The following is a 17329-nucleotide window of genomic DNA, read 5'->3' on the forward strand; positions in this document are numbered from 1 at the left end:
TTGCTAGATTATGTCTGGCATTACATCAATAACTGGTAAACCAGAACAACTGGTGTGATAGACTGTAAAAACAAAAATCCCCTAAGACAGGGGTGTCCGCTCTCATCCAAAAAGGGCCAGTGTGGGAACAGGCTTCTGTTGTAGCCCAGCACTAAAATAACTGAAACTACTTATCGTGGTCTTGATTGAAGACCGTGATTAGTTAATTAGTTGAATCAGGTGTTGTAGTGCTGGGCTACAGAAAACACCTGCACCCACACTGGCCCTTTTCAGATAAGATTGAGCACCAGAGAAGAAGTCTACGCTGTTTGGTTGTCTTTGCTCTCCATGTCTGCTCACCAGTTCTGCCTCAGTATGGTCCTGTTCTCTTCTGTCTTGTTTGCCTTGGCTATGTATAAATCATACTGGAAAGGGATAGGAGACCTGTGGAATATTGGATAATACGTTGGCACACATTCTGGAATGAACTGCAGAAATTGCCTCTGAAATAGATTTTTTTATGTATTTATTTTTTTGGCCAAATGAAAGCAAAATTAAATTTGTTTGCAATGCCAACTCCCCCCAACCAGGGGAAAAATTTTTTTGAACCACCTGGTGGGAGGTTGAACAAATGCTTGTGATTTCATGCATCCACAGGAGTGTTTCAGTTCATGAGGAGCTGAGTGCTGAGTGCTTGTCTACAGTGGAGTGGAGATGGCATTAGACAGAGACATTCACATGTAGTGTGTGACATGTTATCTGCTGATGGTATGTGATTCAAATTTGAGTTATAACTTCAGTGTCTGCTGTTCTAGTCTCACTAAATAAGCAGCAATTGAAATGCATGTAATTTCAGTCAGTTTATAATGCTCTGAAAAAAAATTACAATGGTTTACCCTAGGAAATACTGCGTGAAAATACTGCATGGGACTTCATACTGTGACCAAGAAATAAAATATTAAATTAGGCTACACCCATCCATGCCAATACATTCTTGGACATGTGGTATTGGCAGGCAAGAACAGCCACATCAATCCAAAATGTTGTGAAACCTTTTTCTTTGAAAGTTCTGGATGGTTTTGTGATAATTACATAAAAGAATATTTGGTAGCATGACCTAATTATACATTTAAATAAACATACAGTACAGAAGGGGCACAAAGGTGCAATGAATAGCAACATTGCTTCACAGCAAAAAGGAGTTTGAATACTGAGGCTTTTTGTGTGGAGTTTGCGTGTTCTCTGCGTGTTCTCCCCGTGTCCACATTGGTTACCGCTGGGTACTTCGGTTTCCTCCCACAGTCCAATGACATGCAGGTAGGCTAATTGGAGGCTCTAAATTGCTTGAATGTGTGTGTGAGTGATGTGTGGGCTCTGCGATAGATTGGCGGCCTGTACAGGGTGTATTCCTGCCTCTTGCTCAATGCATGCTGGGATAGGCTTCAGCCCCCACATGGCACGGATCAGGAATAAGCGGTATATAAAATGGATGGATGAATAAACATACAGTTGATATGCAACACACATATAGACATTCATTTCAGTTTATGTAAATATTTATACTCTATATGAGAATGGAGTTTTATTGTACGGTACAGCCATGATCATGTTATCACCATGTAGAATGATGTAACTTCAAGCAAATTAATAAAATATAGTCAGCCCAGTTTACTCTAACAAATAGTGCAATGGAATTTTTCTATCAACAACAACTGTATTTCAGTCCACTAGCACACTCTGGTGGAGCAACAGTTCTTTTAAAGAAAAAGCACCATACTCTTGGCTACTGTCTAGTAAGATTAAATCTCCCCTGTGTTAATTTCAAAACATAAAATCTCATTATGTCCTACATATTTACATGGTAATCTACAGTATATACACAAAATAGGAAGTTGCTTTTCTCTCTCTCTCTCTCTCTCTCTCGCTATATATATATATATATATATAGAAATTAAGTCTTATTGATTTATAATCCTCAGTTTAAATGTGTGTATTAATCATACATAATAATAATGCAGTATGTTTGCAATGCAACTTCTAACATTACAAACATTACATACATACCTAGCAAGTTGTGTGCTAAACAAGAACAACATCAGTTACATTAGAATTCAAAGTCACTGAAATCAGTGGTGCATCATCTGGCTCATGTTTATCATAAAAAGAAACACTGGACATTTCAGCTCAGTTACCCAAAATTTCTTCCGTCAGTTTTATGCGATTTAAAAAAATATAAATGTGCTTTCAAATCTCATCTTCTCGATGAGTTTCTCTTCTGTCTTTTCTTTGAGGTGAATTTGCATTCTCATCTGCAAGTCCTCCTCTCCTTGACTTCTACAGGAATGATGTTTTCTTCAATGATGTTCTCTAAAAAGTGCAAAAGATGAGAACAGTATCACCACACATTCAGTACAATAACGGTGCAGGTGTGTGCTGTATGATGACATGATAATATTCCAACTGAACATATAAGTAATAGAAAATAAATTATTTCTTCACAGCACCTTTCTGACTTCAGACAGCTGTAATTGACTCCACATAATAAACCAGAATTAACAGGTACCTGGAATGACCTTTTTTTTCGTAATATAATGGTGATAAAATATTTGTCTGGACGTACCAGACCTGTCAATATGCATGACAGGTGTGTAACTGAACTGGTGTTCTGGTACTTTTCATGAGGTTCAATTTCAAGTACATGTTTAAAGAAAATCATTGATTGATTCCATGTAACAGCACTGGGACCTTTAACTAAGATATTTTTTAACATACAGTCATATGGCATACACAAGTCAATTCCTTGTTTTTCATCCAGAATTCAGAATACCCAATTACGTCAGTAGGCCTATTTCATAACAATGTCTTAACAGAAATGAGGCTGCCCCTAAGCCCAATCGCCATGTCATCGAGTTGTGTGGGTCCACCAATCTAATGTCGAGCTGGACAGGCTGAAACTACACCGCAATGCAAAGATGCAACTTGACATCTCCCGTTTCCTTTCAGCTCAATAATGGCAACTCGCCATCGCTCGTTCTGGACAAGCTGCTCAAGTCGGGAGGAAGAGTGGAAGGATTTGAGGGGCGAGGGCGATGCTAACCGACGGCCTGGCGCTAACTTACCTTCCGAGCGCCCCGCCCGCGCGCCGCCGCCGCCTCGTCGGCTGACGCACGGCCAGCGCTCGCTCAGACAGCACGGTGATTTCGCGATCTTATCAGCCGCACTCCGGTCCGTCGTCTTCTCATTCTGTGGGAGGGGAAAATGAGCCGTTTTTCGCTGGAACGGACAATCCGTTTCTAACGCGGAGGTCTGGATTCGAATCAAGATCCTTAACTTTGACTAATAAATGCAAGTGAGCCTCTCTTTTTCCTTCACGGGCAAGAAGAGGGGAAAAAAACCGTTAAGAACAAAGGTTGATTAAATCCAGGCCTGTGTGCAGAAAATAGAGGGCTATTGTATCTCAGCGACCTCAGGCAAGAAACCACACAGTCAGCATTTTCAGTTATCACTTTGCCCTCTAAAGAATAAATCACTCACATGCCATCTATCTGCATCTTAATGAGGTCCAGTTAAGAGATCTCATTGCCTTGGGTTTTATCCACTGTTTATCCAGTTGCTTAGATAAATTAATCTCAGAAGAGATCCATGATAATTCTTTTGTCATCAACAATTGTAGATGTTGATTTCACTTATTCAAGAGCCTGTACTTCCAGTTACAAAATTGTTTTGATTTTCTATGGTCATACAAAAATCAAGTAATGCCATAATACTATGGAATCAGAATGCATTTGTGGAGTGGATTGTGGAATGGATTATTATGATATCCATCAATTATTATATTAGCTATACTGCATCATAATTTCATTCTGGCCATAACATTTCCAACAAACGTTTGGTGAAATATCCTTTTTTTAAAGTATTCTAGGAAACTGTGAATGAAGGCACCCTCTAAGTCCTTCCCGTACCTTGGACGTCCCAGTCATCCAGTCGTGATGTTCTGCGATGGTCAACGCTGCTGAGTGGACCTTCTCATAGATGGCCTCTCCCTCTCGTGTCTGAAAGGTGAACAGCCCCTCCCCCGTGTCACACATCCTGGAAGAAAGACAACATGGGTTTAAATATGTCCCCCCCCCCTAGGTTGTACATCGTGAGAAAGAAACAATGCAAATTTTAATGCATCCCCTGCTCTATGTGGCACAACCTCGGAGGGACATGGTGTTGCTGCAACCAATGCTATCAATTAAGGATAGCACAGAGAAACATGTGCCCTCCAAATCCCCCTCCCCCATCCTCCCCCAAAGAGCATGACGTCAGCCACCACTTCTCCTCACACCACAGTCCACATGTCGGGCTTGCACAGACATGAGTCAGAGGAAGATGCAGCTCAACTGGTGGACTGCAGACACCCAGTCGAACAGTGCAGGTCGCTATTGCACAATGGGACGCCCGGCCCACTGGTACCCGCTCTTCTCTTGTCAATGTTAGCTTCAGCTGTACACCACCTGTGGGTCTGCTGGCTATAGTTGGCACAAGGTCTGGATCCAATACCAGACCACAGGGCTCATCCATGAACGGCGGCAGCGTAGTAGTGTAGGTCTTGTAACCTAAGGTCACAGGTTTGATTCCCAGATAGGACACCGTCGTTGTACCCTTGAGCAAGGTACTTAATCTGCATTGCTTCAGTACATATCCAGCTGTATAAATAGATGCGAGTAAATGTTGTGTAAGTCACTCTGGATAAGAGGATCTGCTAAATGCCTGTAATGTAATGAACTGGATCTGCAAATGCAATTGCATGGTCACATTTACATTTATCGGCCTGTTTCCATGTGACTCCTCTCACAATCCTACAGAGCTCTTTCTGCTGCTCATATGATATCTTTATCCCAAGAGGAATCCTTCCATCATAAATTACCACTGCATGCTAATAATCACCTGCTCTATGTGAGATGTACAGTGTACCGCAAGTTATCCTGTCAATGGTATTTTAGCCAACATAGACAGCTGAAGGATTTACCTTCACAACGGGGGAAATGTTCGGCGGCGAAACCATCTGTTGCAGAATCCCCGCGCCCGAACATTGTAGCGGTATCTAAATCACGGCTAATCACTGCAGATGGCGGGTATTTTTGACTTGGAAAGACCACGAGCATATTATCTCTGCTACATTTAATGGAAAAGAAAATCAGCTCGCTCTCCCTGACTCTTTTTGAGCACCGAAACTAATACGACGCTGATCTTTTTCTCCCCGCAGACAACAATGCTGAACTTGTTTGTGGCTGAATTTATACCGCCCGGAATAGAAAGGGAACAGGAGCCTGGTACAGCTTCCATAAAAGCTGCACTCGAGGAGATACAGATCATTTACTTATTCAGTGTTTCCATGATAGAGGCAAAAACAAAGTTATTATGATTATGATGATCATCATGGCAATGATTATTATCAGTAGTAGTATTTATATAATTTGCAATGTAAAAATTATCTTGTGCCCTACAGCTACCCCAGCTGTAGGGCACCAGATCATTTTTACATTGCAAATTATATAAATACTACTACTGTTCAACCAGTTTTCATCCAGAGAGCCTCATCCAGACTCAAAGGCCTTCAGGGGAACCTCATCACAAGTTAAAAAGGGTTATACTTAAAAACAAAAAGGCTGTTTGACAGTCAAAAGGGGGTTTGTTTAAGATTGCAACCGGGGGGAAATGAGCAGGCAGATTACAATCACAGACCCGCCTGTGGTACCTTTGTGGAACCCGCTGTTGAAAACCCAGGCCCTGGAGCAGTACTTTTTCACTTTTTATAATAAAGGAAACATTCCTCTTCATTCTGTATATAGAAAATCTACAGCAGTAGCATTATTGTTTAGACAATTCATTTTTGGTTCTTTTTTGGTGGTATAAATATAAATTGCTTACCTCCCAGCTTCAAAGGTGAACCAGGTTTTATCTCGACCATAACGACGCAGAGCTGTCAACGGCCAGGACGCGATTTTGGAGTGAGGGCTGAGTGCGTCAAGGAGGCAAATGGTTTCCATGGTAATCTGAAGAAGGCATTCCCCGTGTACGTCCAAGCTACGAGATGGCATCAAGAACACATGGAATCTCTCTAAAGAAACGAGGTAGATGTCACAAAGTAAATATACAAAATAGTTGTCATGTGATGTCACTGCTACAATTTCATTTTTTAAATATAAATCTGATTCTGATGTTAATGCATTCTAAAATATGAAAAGAAATGGTCAGCCATCCTGCAATGTATAAACATTGTCACTAAATTGCACGCCACAGAGATCCTGCATTATAATTTAGTTAAACTGCTTCTGTAACTACATTTTTTCACAAAGCTCAAAGCTTTTATTTTGTTAATGTTTTGTTGACTGTAATGTCAAAATCCATGCAAGCACAGGGGTACATGTCACCATTTCTGCTTTTTTTTTTGTTTTACAAATATGATTCTGTTTAATAAGTTGTGAACCAGCCAAATGATTCTGCGCAAGAACATGGCGGTTCACACACGCATCCTCTGTTAATAGTATGTGAAGGGCAAATGACAAACTTAAAATGTTCTGCTGGCATTTCCTTCATATTTCAAATATTATAGTCATGGATAATCAGTAATGGTTGCAGATGATGGCTAAAATCTTTCTTTGGAAAGACTGCACAAATGTTCCTCATTACATTTTATGGAAAGGAAAATGAACTCACTCTCTTCATCTCTTTTTGACCTAATAAACTAATAAACGAATAACTCCTCACTACTCAGTACTAATATCTCCTGTTTTCACATTTCTTCAATCAATTTCTTCAGTCACAATAATTTTTTGAAGGTTCCTGCAAAAGCAGGCCTCCGTCATCACCTGTTGAACAGCAGGCTCGTACATACCACTCTGCTCTCTGTGTGCTCTCGTCGCCAGTAGGTCTGGCTCCCCGAAGTTTAAGTCTCGACTTTTCGACTCAAGGCATTCCATTTGCAGTGCTTTACACCACTCGTTGGCCTCCAGTTCTGTAACAAGATGGAGTCTGAGGCTTGTCATCAACGAGCTGCTGCAGTCTGACGGTCTCCGTTCTTGGAATGGCACTTCAGTTAAATCTGGGATAGCCGAATGCCATAAGCCCAGAGCAGAACTGCATTTCCCATCATGCATCTAGGATAGCGCCTTAAGCCATTAAAATAATTCACTCACCTGACTCGAAAGCAATAGCCTTGGAGGAGTCGTCATTGAAAACCACACTCACTGCGTGCTTCTTTTTAACACTTGGTAACCTCGTTACATTTTTGATGTCAGTCAGCTCTGTAACCTGAAATAAAAACCGATATAAGATTGCCAACATTATCAGTCCAGTTCCCCCAAAATAACTGACTGATTTAAACTCTGGCCTGGATTTAATCCATGTGTCCTTACATTTGACTCATAAAAAATGTACCAACATATATCATTGTTCCATTTTTTTAATCATATACAGTTTTATGAGTCAATTGAGCATTGAATTCCTTGAACTCAAAATGCTTTTGCGAGGACAAAAAGTTGCAATTTAAGGACAAATGCCTGTGTTAATGTGTCAATAATTTTTTTTTCTTTGTAAAACACCTAGTTGTTGCAACTATATGAAAGTAATTATATAACAGGAGATATTAATGCATTTTATCTTTGAGGTTTTCTTGTGTGCAATTAAACCACAGTACATACATCTTGCCTGGCTTTATACCACTTATTAATGGACTCCATTGATTTTATATGGATATAAACATACATAGTTGTTCGTAGATAGAAATATGAGTAATCTTGAAAAAATACATATCACCCTAGAGTTGATATGCTGACAGCAGCCTTCATTTTTCCATTACCCAATAACCTTTCACAAAATAAAATGTAGCTTTCTTTCTGATTGGTAGAAATTAAATGATTGCTGTTCTGCTGCCTAGCCCTCAAATGGCCATGACTTGGCATCAGGAGTGGTTATTCAATAAGAGAAACAGTTTCTAAGCAAGTCAAAGGCGACTTCAATAGGGTGGTTCTCTCTGATTTAAATAAAGGACATGGATTAATATTCTAAGATGTGCTGAACAGAGATGCCTGCAAAACGCCTCATCGTCTCTTCACACAGAGGATTCAGGACCTCACAGACAAATGGTTTTTGGACCTTCCCATTTTTTTATCACTGCACAAACACAATGTACAATCCTTGTGGTCCACCAGGTGGCAGTAATAAAGCATCAAACAATTGTTCAGCATCAATTAATTAGCCATACAAGTGCATTTGAGGAAAACTAAGAAACAGAAGTTATTACGAGAGAGCCACACGTTCAAAAACAACAATCTGTTACTTCTGGCTTGAGACCTAGCCGCTTTTCCTCTTGTGGATGTGATCAAATCAGAACCCAACAACTAGAAAGAAAAACCATAACAAACAAAGAAGAAATCATGCCTTTCGTCCCTCTGGTGCTCAACCATCTCTCAGTAACTACAGAGCGAGAGACCCTTTTCTCATACAGCAGCTGCGATGTCCTGCTTTGTGTCGAGGTGTTTTAACAGCAGAGGGCCGCTTGCCTTGTGTGAGCGGCGGTAGTAGGCCGCCTGCTCGTCCGAGAACTTCTCAAACCGGGTGGGGCCTTTGCTGGAGGCCTTCTTGAACACCAGCCAGCATCTCTGATAGATCTGTGGAGAGGAAGGGAGCACTCAGACAGTGGTTTCCATCTCTGTGTTAGAGCCCAGCGAGTGATGGTTTGATGCATCTTCCTCCCCCATTTATGAATGCCAGATCATTAGCAACCCATCAAGCTTTCGACACAGAAATGCTAATCTAATTGCTAGCAGTAAACAGGATGTGGTTTCGCTCGCCATTGCTTTAGCTTTATGCCTAACCTTATACTTAAGTACAAAAAAATGTATTGGAATAAATGTATCAATGGAGTGTACAATAGCTTCAGAACAAATGTTTATTAAGGCAGATTGGGGGCAAACATCAATCAAGCTAGTGGCCTTTCTCACAAAACCACTCTGTTGTAGGTTGCTAAGAAACGTAAAACAGAGTGGTTTTTTGTGAGAAAGGCCACGAACTTGATTGGTGTTTGCCCCAATCTGCCTTAATAAACATCTGTTCTGAAGATATTGTATTGTATTTATTTGACAGGGATAGGGCACAATAAATATATTGCACCAAATTTAGCTAAAAGCTTATTTCCATCTGTTGTCCCTTTGTTGGTAGGTATGTTACAGAATTAAAAGCAAGCAAAAATCATACACAATAACATAATACAAATTATGAATATAAGTCTGGATTTATCATGAATACATGTGTCATTATGTATTTTTTCTTATGTAGCCTACACACCTCTATACACTGCTAAAACAAAGAAAAAGGAGGGAAAATACTCAAGGGGCAACAGGACACAGTTGTCATTGGCTTTGAAAGGAATATGTCTAAAGAATTGACACAGAACGCTTTTGTAAAGCCACCCTCAGTGCTAAAAATTCAATCGGTGATGCAGGGGATGTAGGCCTACATGTGATAAGGAGTATGTATTTCTCAGAGTTTATTTTGATCCTCTGTTTGAATTTCAGTTCCAATTTTAGGTTCTCTGGCTGTAAAGTGAAGCCAAAAAGCATGCATCAAAGTTTCCAGGCGACAAGCCTGTATTCAGACTGATGGCTTGTAGCATACATAGCTCTTAACCTGCTTTGACAAACCAAGCATTGATAAATTGGTTGTTGCACTGGCAATGCATAATTTCACCTCTGACCTGGCCTGATGCAATTTTTTGTATACAGAGAATGAATTAATTCAGGACTGCTGGGTGGCTAACCTTGTTAAAGCCCTATTCTAATGAATGGTTCGTTCCAGCAGTGTGGATTCTGAATTGTGTCAGTGCAGACTGTGCCAGCGCCTACTTTGGCTGGCAGCCCAACAGGGCGATGTCATAGCCATTTGGTTGCCACCCTATGGGAATGGGAGGGTTTAAACCGTAAGTCAACACAGGGCAGAGAACTGCAGTTGCAACGCTCCCTACGGGCTAAAATCTTCTATTAGGTTGCACTGCTGGCCATGCCTAAATCAGTGATGTCAAACCAGGTATTTTTCCAATGATAGCTGAGCCAAAATACCCATAATGATATCACTGATTGGATGTGGCCAGCAGTGCAATCAGATTGAAAATTTTAACCCACAGAGAGTGCTGCAACAGCCATTTCTCTGTCCTGTGTTGACTTGTCTCATTGTATAATATAGTGACCCCTGCAGGGCAACCAGGCATCTGCAAGTATACCTGTTAATCTGCACATGAAGGGTCTTCCCCTGACTCATGTCTGTGAGAGAAACTTGAGAAGTGCAGGGCGATATGAGGTGGTAGCTAAGGAGAGCACATGCAAGTCTGCACTCTCCGGAATCAATAGCAGAGATTGGCAATGTGCCCTGATAAATACAATTGGGCAATCTAAATTGGAGTGGAAAAACAGGTATAAAAAATAAATATTGAACTCTGTTTTCTGCATTTTAAAGTTGTTTCTAAATATTACAAAATAAATATTACTTAATATTTTCTGACCAAATTAACTTCTGAGTAATACTGCTAAAATACAAAAAGGGAACAACAACAGGGAAATTAATAAGTATTGTTCATAAGGGTAGCCCCAGTGCAAGGGTAGTCACAGGGCAAGTTTAAAATGCAAGGGTTAAAAGTGGCACTGAATAATTTTCAACCCTTGTCATGTAAAAACGCATGTGTACCACACTCTCAGATAAAGATATCTGAGATTAGAACAATGTATTGTGTTGCAAAAGCAGGCAGGATTACATATTTAGGCCATATCCTGATGTAGTACCAAGGAACAGTGAAGGGGCCAGTATAGGATGGTGAAATATAAATGTTCACCTCAGCATACCCCGGCTGAGGTCACCTATTCTCAATTATTATGCATGGAACTTATGGTCAGAAACTTGGCAAAAAGAAAGAATGCTATTGAATGTAACCAAATGAGAAGTCTCACAGGTCCTGTTCATACCCATTGTTTTGGAATGAACCTTGAAATAATGCACACATTAATCATAATATTATTATTGATATTAAAAACTGAATGTAAAAACAATTCTTTTGAAAGGAAAAACAAATAAACAGTGAAAAAACCCCTCTGCATTACTATCCTTAAACGATGGATAATGACCTTACGAATTGATTCAACATTTGCCCTTAACTGGACTTATAAATAAATACAAGTGTTCTTTTTTTCTTCACAAACACGATTTGGTGAGTTCAACAGCAACAACTGGCAAACTGTGTGCAAACTTGCACAAAATAAATAAGTGAATAAACACATTCATAAGTTGAAGTTGAGGACAAATATTGATTGAATCTAGGCCAATGTTCCACAAGTCACATGCAGCAGATGCAGTCATCCAGGGTGACTTACAGAGCTCACTCACAACATTACTCACAAACCAGTTACAAAGCTGCATATTTACCGAGGGAATTCTGACGTGTACCTCCCTTTCACGTCAGAATGTAAGGGAGGTGCATGTCTCTGTCCTCTTTATATATTTACACTCGTTATATTGCGCAGGGCTTCGAGTAGCACACCGGTTACATAGCTACTTATTTACTAAGGGAATTCTGGTGTGCACTTTGCTTCAGGACACAGCAATAGTGTCCTACCTGCAATATGAACCCATTTGACACATTCTGCTGGTCCTCCTGACTTTCCTGCCGTGTCTGTTTCAAATAAATCAGTAGAAATAGCTATTGCATTATTATTATTAGCTATTAGCTATTAGCTATCACAAATTATATTTGTTCATTTGGATATCAACTGGATGCTGGTTATGACTAGCCTCACGCCTGAATGTTTTGCACGCAAGCGGTCTAAGACTGTGATTCAGTGCTTTCAAGTAGGTGTCATATTGCAGTTTGCAATGTGGGGTGCGGCAGAATCCGGGTGGAGAGGCATGTAGTGTCCCTGGTTGGACAGAACAGAAAACATGCAACCCTCTTGTACTTAAAGGAGCGAAATCAGAGTTGTGGCAGTATCATAATGTGCAATACATACATAATGTAAAATTATGTACAAGACACTATCATGCCCCACATACCTCCATGCCAAAAATTAGTGTACCTCGAGAACGTCGGGCTCTGAATCTCTGGGATGCTTTTGTCCTCTTTATATTTTATATACTGTACATTTTTACTCTTTATTATGGTGTTTTGAGACTGACAAAATACGGTACCTCTACCCATTATGAAATGCCTTGCCCTCACATATAAACACAGGGATTGGGAGTGCAGTGGAAGTAGCATATGCCATCAGTCTCTACCAATCAGATGACACTGCTGTCCATAGCAAAGCAGTGTGGTTGGTTAAAACTGGTGTTAAAATATGGCAGTCCCTCCCATGTCGAGGTTCATCTGGCCCAACTCTAACCCTAGGCCTTGTACTGCCAAAATAAAAGCAGAGCAGGTGATAATAATTTTACTCATGTGATGCATTACCTGTGGGGTGCACAGGACTATTGATGACAATGGCTAGAGATGTGTTCCCTTGAGAGAGGAAAATCACAATACTGCTTAACCTGTGCTTAACTATACTGTATAAGATAAAGTGGGCCATTTAAACGCCAATGCATATTTGTTTTGGATTCAAATACTTTTCTGTGCGCTATTGATCTTGCCTGGTTGAATTGAGCCTGCCAATATGACCAGAAGGCGGGGTTTGCACTTTTTGAAAGTATTTCATTGGCTCCAATACACCAGACAAGATCAGTAAAGCGTAGAAAAACATATGAATCCAAAAGAAATATGTATTTGACCCAGGTCTGTTCAAGACAAACCTTTTACTCGACTTCCAGTATTAATTTCTTTAATTGTGAATGCCCACTTAGGTAGTCCTGGCTCACCTAGTTCTATGCAGGACCATCTATATGAATATTTATAGCTACACAGCTATTACAGATTCTTTGATTATTAGATGGTTATCTACTAAATTACAGTTTACAGCATTTGCTTAGTAGATTGTTTGCTTGCATGTTAGTAACTGACTTTATTATTGATTTTATGATATGCTATACTTTGATATTTTAAATCGATCAATATGTGCTAAAATGAATTATAATATTCAAGACACTGTTTATCTGTTTTTTGACTGGGAAAATTGGGCTTAACTGAATGAAAAAATGCAAATGAATGAATCATTTTTAATCCATCCTCTTTCAAGGTTCTTTCAAGGTTTAAAATCCATTTACAATCCATTTTGGGGTGTGCATTTTGCATTTAAATACATTTTTTGTCATTAAAATGTTATCTTAAATTTATTCATGGGGGGGGGGGGGGGGGGGGTGTCAGAAATTCATGATTTCATTTATTATCGCATTTACTGGTTGTTTGTACATGTTCCTGTTGTTGCTTGTATACATGGAATTTCTATCATTTTCATATAAATTCCCTTGAGTTTGAGAAACGCACTATGAAAAAAAGGTTAGTTATTCACCATTATTCATCATAAACATTTTTTACAGGTCTGTTGTCCCAAGGAATTACTATAATGATTTAGAAGAAATATGATTTGACTTTAAGCAGATTTCACTATATAAGCACATCACCACAGCAACTTCAATGGCAATTCTAGCATGCATTCAAGAGCTGGGGCAGTCAACGTATCTCTTTGTGGTGTGGAGTGCAGGGGTTTGAGATACAAGGCATACATATAGGAGCCATAGAGACTCCAGGGAATATAAGTTTCTTGGTGTTTTGGGGTTCCCCTGAGGTACCCCTTCAATAGTCCCCTATTAAGCATATCATGACATTCCTCAGAAACAGTAGGTGGTTACCTTGGTTTCCTGGCCAAATTCCAAACTTGGCTCTTTCACGTCCAATTAGCTAGTTTAACTGGCTAAATGACTCCTTGCATACCAAATTCATCTGACATGCAGTGAGAGTTCTAACAAAAAGCTGGAACATAAAAGCAAGCAGCACTGTGCTGTTTCATTAGACAAAATGTGCAATACAAATGTAGAAACTTACATAATAGTTGAATTTTATGTGTAGAGTATGTTGTCAAACTGTTAAGAAAGTTGCCTGTAAAACTATTTTGTAATGTGAAGCTAAATCCACTCAGTGAAGATAATAATAAGATGTGCTGATGTGCATGGATCAACATGTTCCTGTCACAACCATAAAACGAATGTCCTTCTTTTGTCAACAAAAATGGTTCATTTTAGCTGTCAATACAATAAATAGCAATACATCTTATTTCTAAAACAACCAAAAAAAAAGTATTTTATTTCATTTTAGATTGATAGTGATATTTAAGACTTTCTAACTAAGTAGGAATTAGAAAGAATGCACTCCATATTGATGGAAAATCCTCTATCCTCTTTCAGGTTGTCTGGCAAACAACCTTCATGTGACACACCTTAGTATCAAAGACATTTAGAAGCTGGAAGCCCACAAAATATCACAGTAAAGAGAGAGGGGTCAAACTTTCAATTGTTACTTCAAACAGCAAAACAAAACAAAAATATATATATAACCAAAAGCTGTATCATCACGGTTAAAGACAAACCGCACTGTCTGTTGGTTGTAGTCATGCAGAAATGAAACTGAATTCAGTGTAACATGAAAACAGGGACTTGCAACACTCACCCCAAAACGTCTGCTACGAATTCTCACATATCCCTGCTTCACAATGTCATTAAAAATTGAAGCCATCTGCTTTTTTATCACAAGAGAGAGCGGTCCCACCACAGGTCTTGTCCAGGTACCTGTTCAGTGGTCACTGTTAGCTTTCTTCCCAGCTGGAATTTCAGGCCGCGTATGAAGTTCAAACTGTTCTACTGTAAGTAACACGCACTATATGTGCGCGACATCTGCGTGAGAGAGATGCAGTAACGCAGGCTGAGGGGGTCGCGATCGTGAGGCTGAAACAGGGAGGCCGGCTGCGCGCTCCAAGCACTGAACCCACTTGCCAAGCATTTTAAAGGACAGGAGTCAGTTCTAAAGCGTCTTGTCAACTGAGATCTATTTAAAATTCTCCCAGAGTTGAAACATAATCCTTAGCTCGCTCTTGAGGAGATTCCCCAAGGTTCCGCTCCCTGGCAACTCAATAGCAAACGCACGTCTCAGCCATTTTTATTTGGGTTTATTAAGGGAGTCATTTTCTTCTGCAATTTTTGTGTAGATAAAATAATGCTTTATTCGAAACCCTAACAAAAGAGTACACGAGCTGTCAAGGTAAGGTAAGCGTGGAACGCAGCCTTTGGTCCTGATTCTGCAAGCTGGATCTGTTAACAGTTTTTTTTTTTTTTTTTTTTTTTTTTTTTTACTTGCTAGCATTGGTGAACAGATACTGAGATTAATGAAGTGTACAGAAATCGCGTACTGTCAGATTTCCTCTAAAATCTCTTCATTAGCTTCCAGCCAGAAAGTAGTCTGGCAATAATAAACAACCCTGGTACCTAATACAGGGAAGGAAAAGATAAGATTGAAAATAAAATTTAAATGCACAAATGTAGAAAGGATAGTTACAGATTTTAATTTATATGAATGTTGTAGCTTTTAGAACATGGATGTCAGGATTTTGGTTTTTGATGTGTTTCATCATCTGTGATTCGTTTAAGACATTGATTGGCTACTCCACACCCCTTGATCTCAAGAGTCAAGACCTTAACTGGTTGCTGTTAGAAAGAAAACCACAGATATCTGAATAAATATGTAGCCCTCCAGGACTTGAGTTTGACACCCTTATTGATTTCCACGTGTGTGTGATTTGCCAAGTGGAAACATTACATGAATAATAATGAAAGTTGCTGACTTTATAAAAACGCAGGCTTTCGGTGCCTTTTTTATTTTTCAAAATAACTAGTGAAAAGGTGCAGTGAGGTAAATTAAAACAGGCTGTGCCTTAGAAATCTTATTTTCTCATTGCTTCGATAGAAATCTGCCATTCTCATCTGAGAATGTTTAATTCAAGTCTAGCTGTATACATTTCCTAAACCTGGCCACCTGGAAGTAATCTGTTTCAGAACATGAAAGGTTCTTCCCTGAGAGATCAGTCAGATTCTGCCACTTCAGAATTATTGCTTCTGAATTCCTTGAGGGGGATAATTATGACATCATAGTAGGCTTTCTTTATTGGGAATAATTATGGCATCATATCTTTAATACCATAGGGTTAATAATGACATACAGATCAGACTTCCCCATAGTTAATAATTATTACAATAGGTAGATCCATGCAGGGGGGTTTTGCTGTTCTGTAGGCCCTTCCAGGGTACACGTTGAACCACTGTTTTCAGATGACTTGGAAGAGGGTGCCGACAAATCTGCTGTACCTCCAACCCTGATCTGTCAGATATTCTACAAAACTTTAATCCTAATCTGGTCCAACAACATCAAGGTTTGTAGGATGCTTGTTACATGTATATCTTGTTCCTGAGTCATTGCCAATGATGGCTAAGTGGTCTTTTGTAAGGAAATTACATGAATAAAATTATGGATACATTTTTTAAAATAAATAATAAAAATGTATGATATTTCATCAATCTGAAAGCTTGTTTACGCTTTTGCATATTGACTTAAGATAAAAAAAGAAAAGAAAAGTTTTGAGTGTGACTTTTGCTGCAGACTTCTAGTCCTGACCAAGGGCAGTCGCCCAATGTTATTGCTCTAAATAGCCACATGACTGCAACTGCAAAATTCCCAACACAGTGTTCATGTCACAAAATCATATTTAGCAAGAGCCCTTCAATAGTTAATACCAATTAAAGCAATCGGGTATCCACTTCCACCAACATCAGCACCCTGGGCAACAATTCACACACATGCCAGTGCCACGCGCAGTCGTGTGGCTCTGAGATATAAATACTGGCATCGATCCCACCAAACAACTGGACAACCAAAATAACCTGGCCAGTGGCACCTATGCTTGTTTTTTAATCAAGCTCCGACTGTGTTTAATATAGTCAATCAACCCCCTCATAAAATTCTATCTGAAGTCAAAAATCTAAAGACAAAGGAACAAATTCACACACACACATACACACACACACACACATTTGTATTGCTATACTTGTGAGGACTTCCCATTGACTTAGATTCATTCCGTAACCTCTAACCCTAACCCTAACCCCAACCACTACATGCCTAACCTTAACCCTACCCTTAACCTAATTGTAACCCTAACCTTAACCCTAAGTCCTAACCCTAAAACAGCCTCTTGAACTTGTGGGGACCAGTAAAAGGCCTTGCGTAGTTTTCCTCATCTTTCTATCCTTGTGGGGACATTTGGTTCTCACAAAGATAGTAAAACATGCCCGCACACACACACACACAAACGTAGAAATAGTAATGCCTGGGTTCAATCCATTG

At 39.6% G+C, this 17329-nt stretch overlaps 1 protein-coding gene and 1 long non-coding RNA gene across 3 annotated transcripts; one reads left to right on the forward strand and one right to left on the reverse strand.

The window, feature by feature from the left end:
- Positions 1-282: 282 nt before the first annotated feature.
- LOC118210869 lies at positions 283-3065 on the forward strand. 2 transcript variants are annotated; one of them, XR_004761924.1, is made up of 4 exons: positions 283-352; positions 637-747; positions 2481-2538; positions 2983-3064. It is a non-coding gene; the product is annotated as an uncharacterized LOC118210869 (long non-coding RNA). The 2 variants fall into 2 exon arrangements; XR_004761923.1 differs by lacking the exon at positions 2481-2538 and having other exon boundaries at positions 2983-3065.
- LOC118210868 (docking protein 5-like) lies at positions 1547-15204 on the reverse strand. The gene is made up of 8 exons (XM_035387336.1): positions 14606-15204; positions 8529-8636; positions 7164-7278; positions 6863-7069; positions 5896-6085; positions 3942-4068; positions 3099-3222; positions 1547-2346 (listed from the first exon to the last, which is right to left on the reverse strand). The coding sequence occupies exons 1-8, from the start codon at positions 14669-14671 to the stop codon at positions 2285-2287; spliced, it is 999 nt and encodes a 332-aa protein (XP_035243227.1). The 5' UTR covers positions 14672-15204; the 3' UTR covers positions 1547-2284.
- Between the last annotated feature and the right edge of the window lie 2125 nt (positions 15205-17329).

Source organism: Anguilla anguilla, chromosome 13 (assembly GCF_013347855.1).
Source record: "Anguilla anguilla isolate fAngAng1 chromosome 13, fAngAng1.pri, whole genome shotgun sequence".
Classification (NCBI taxonomy): domain Eukaryota; kingdom Metazoa; phylum Chordata; class Actinopteri; order Anguilliformes; family Anguillidae; genus Anguilla; species Anguilla anguilla.

Excerpts from the sequence above, each read along its gene's own strand:
- LOC118210868 (XM_035387336.1), bottom strand. The coding sequence starts at position 14,671 with ATGGCTTCAATTTTTAATGACATTGTGAAGCAGGGATATGTGAGAATT. Across the intron at positions 7,070-7,163 it reads GGCTATTGCTTTCGAGTCAG|ATTTAACTGAAGTGCCATTC; the intron begins GTGAGTGAATTA and ends CGGCTATCCCAG. Across the intron at positions 2,347-3,098 it reads GCGGGCGGGGCGCTCGGAAG|AGAACATCATTGAAGAAAAC; the intron begins GTAAGTTAGCGC and ends TGCACTTTTTAG.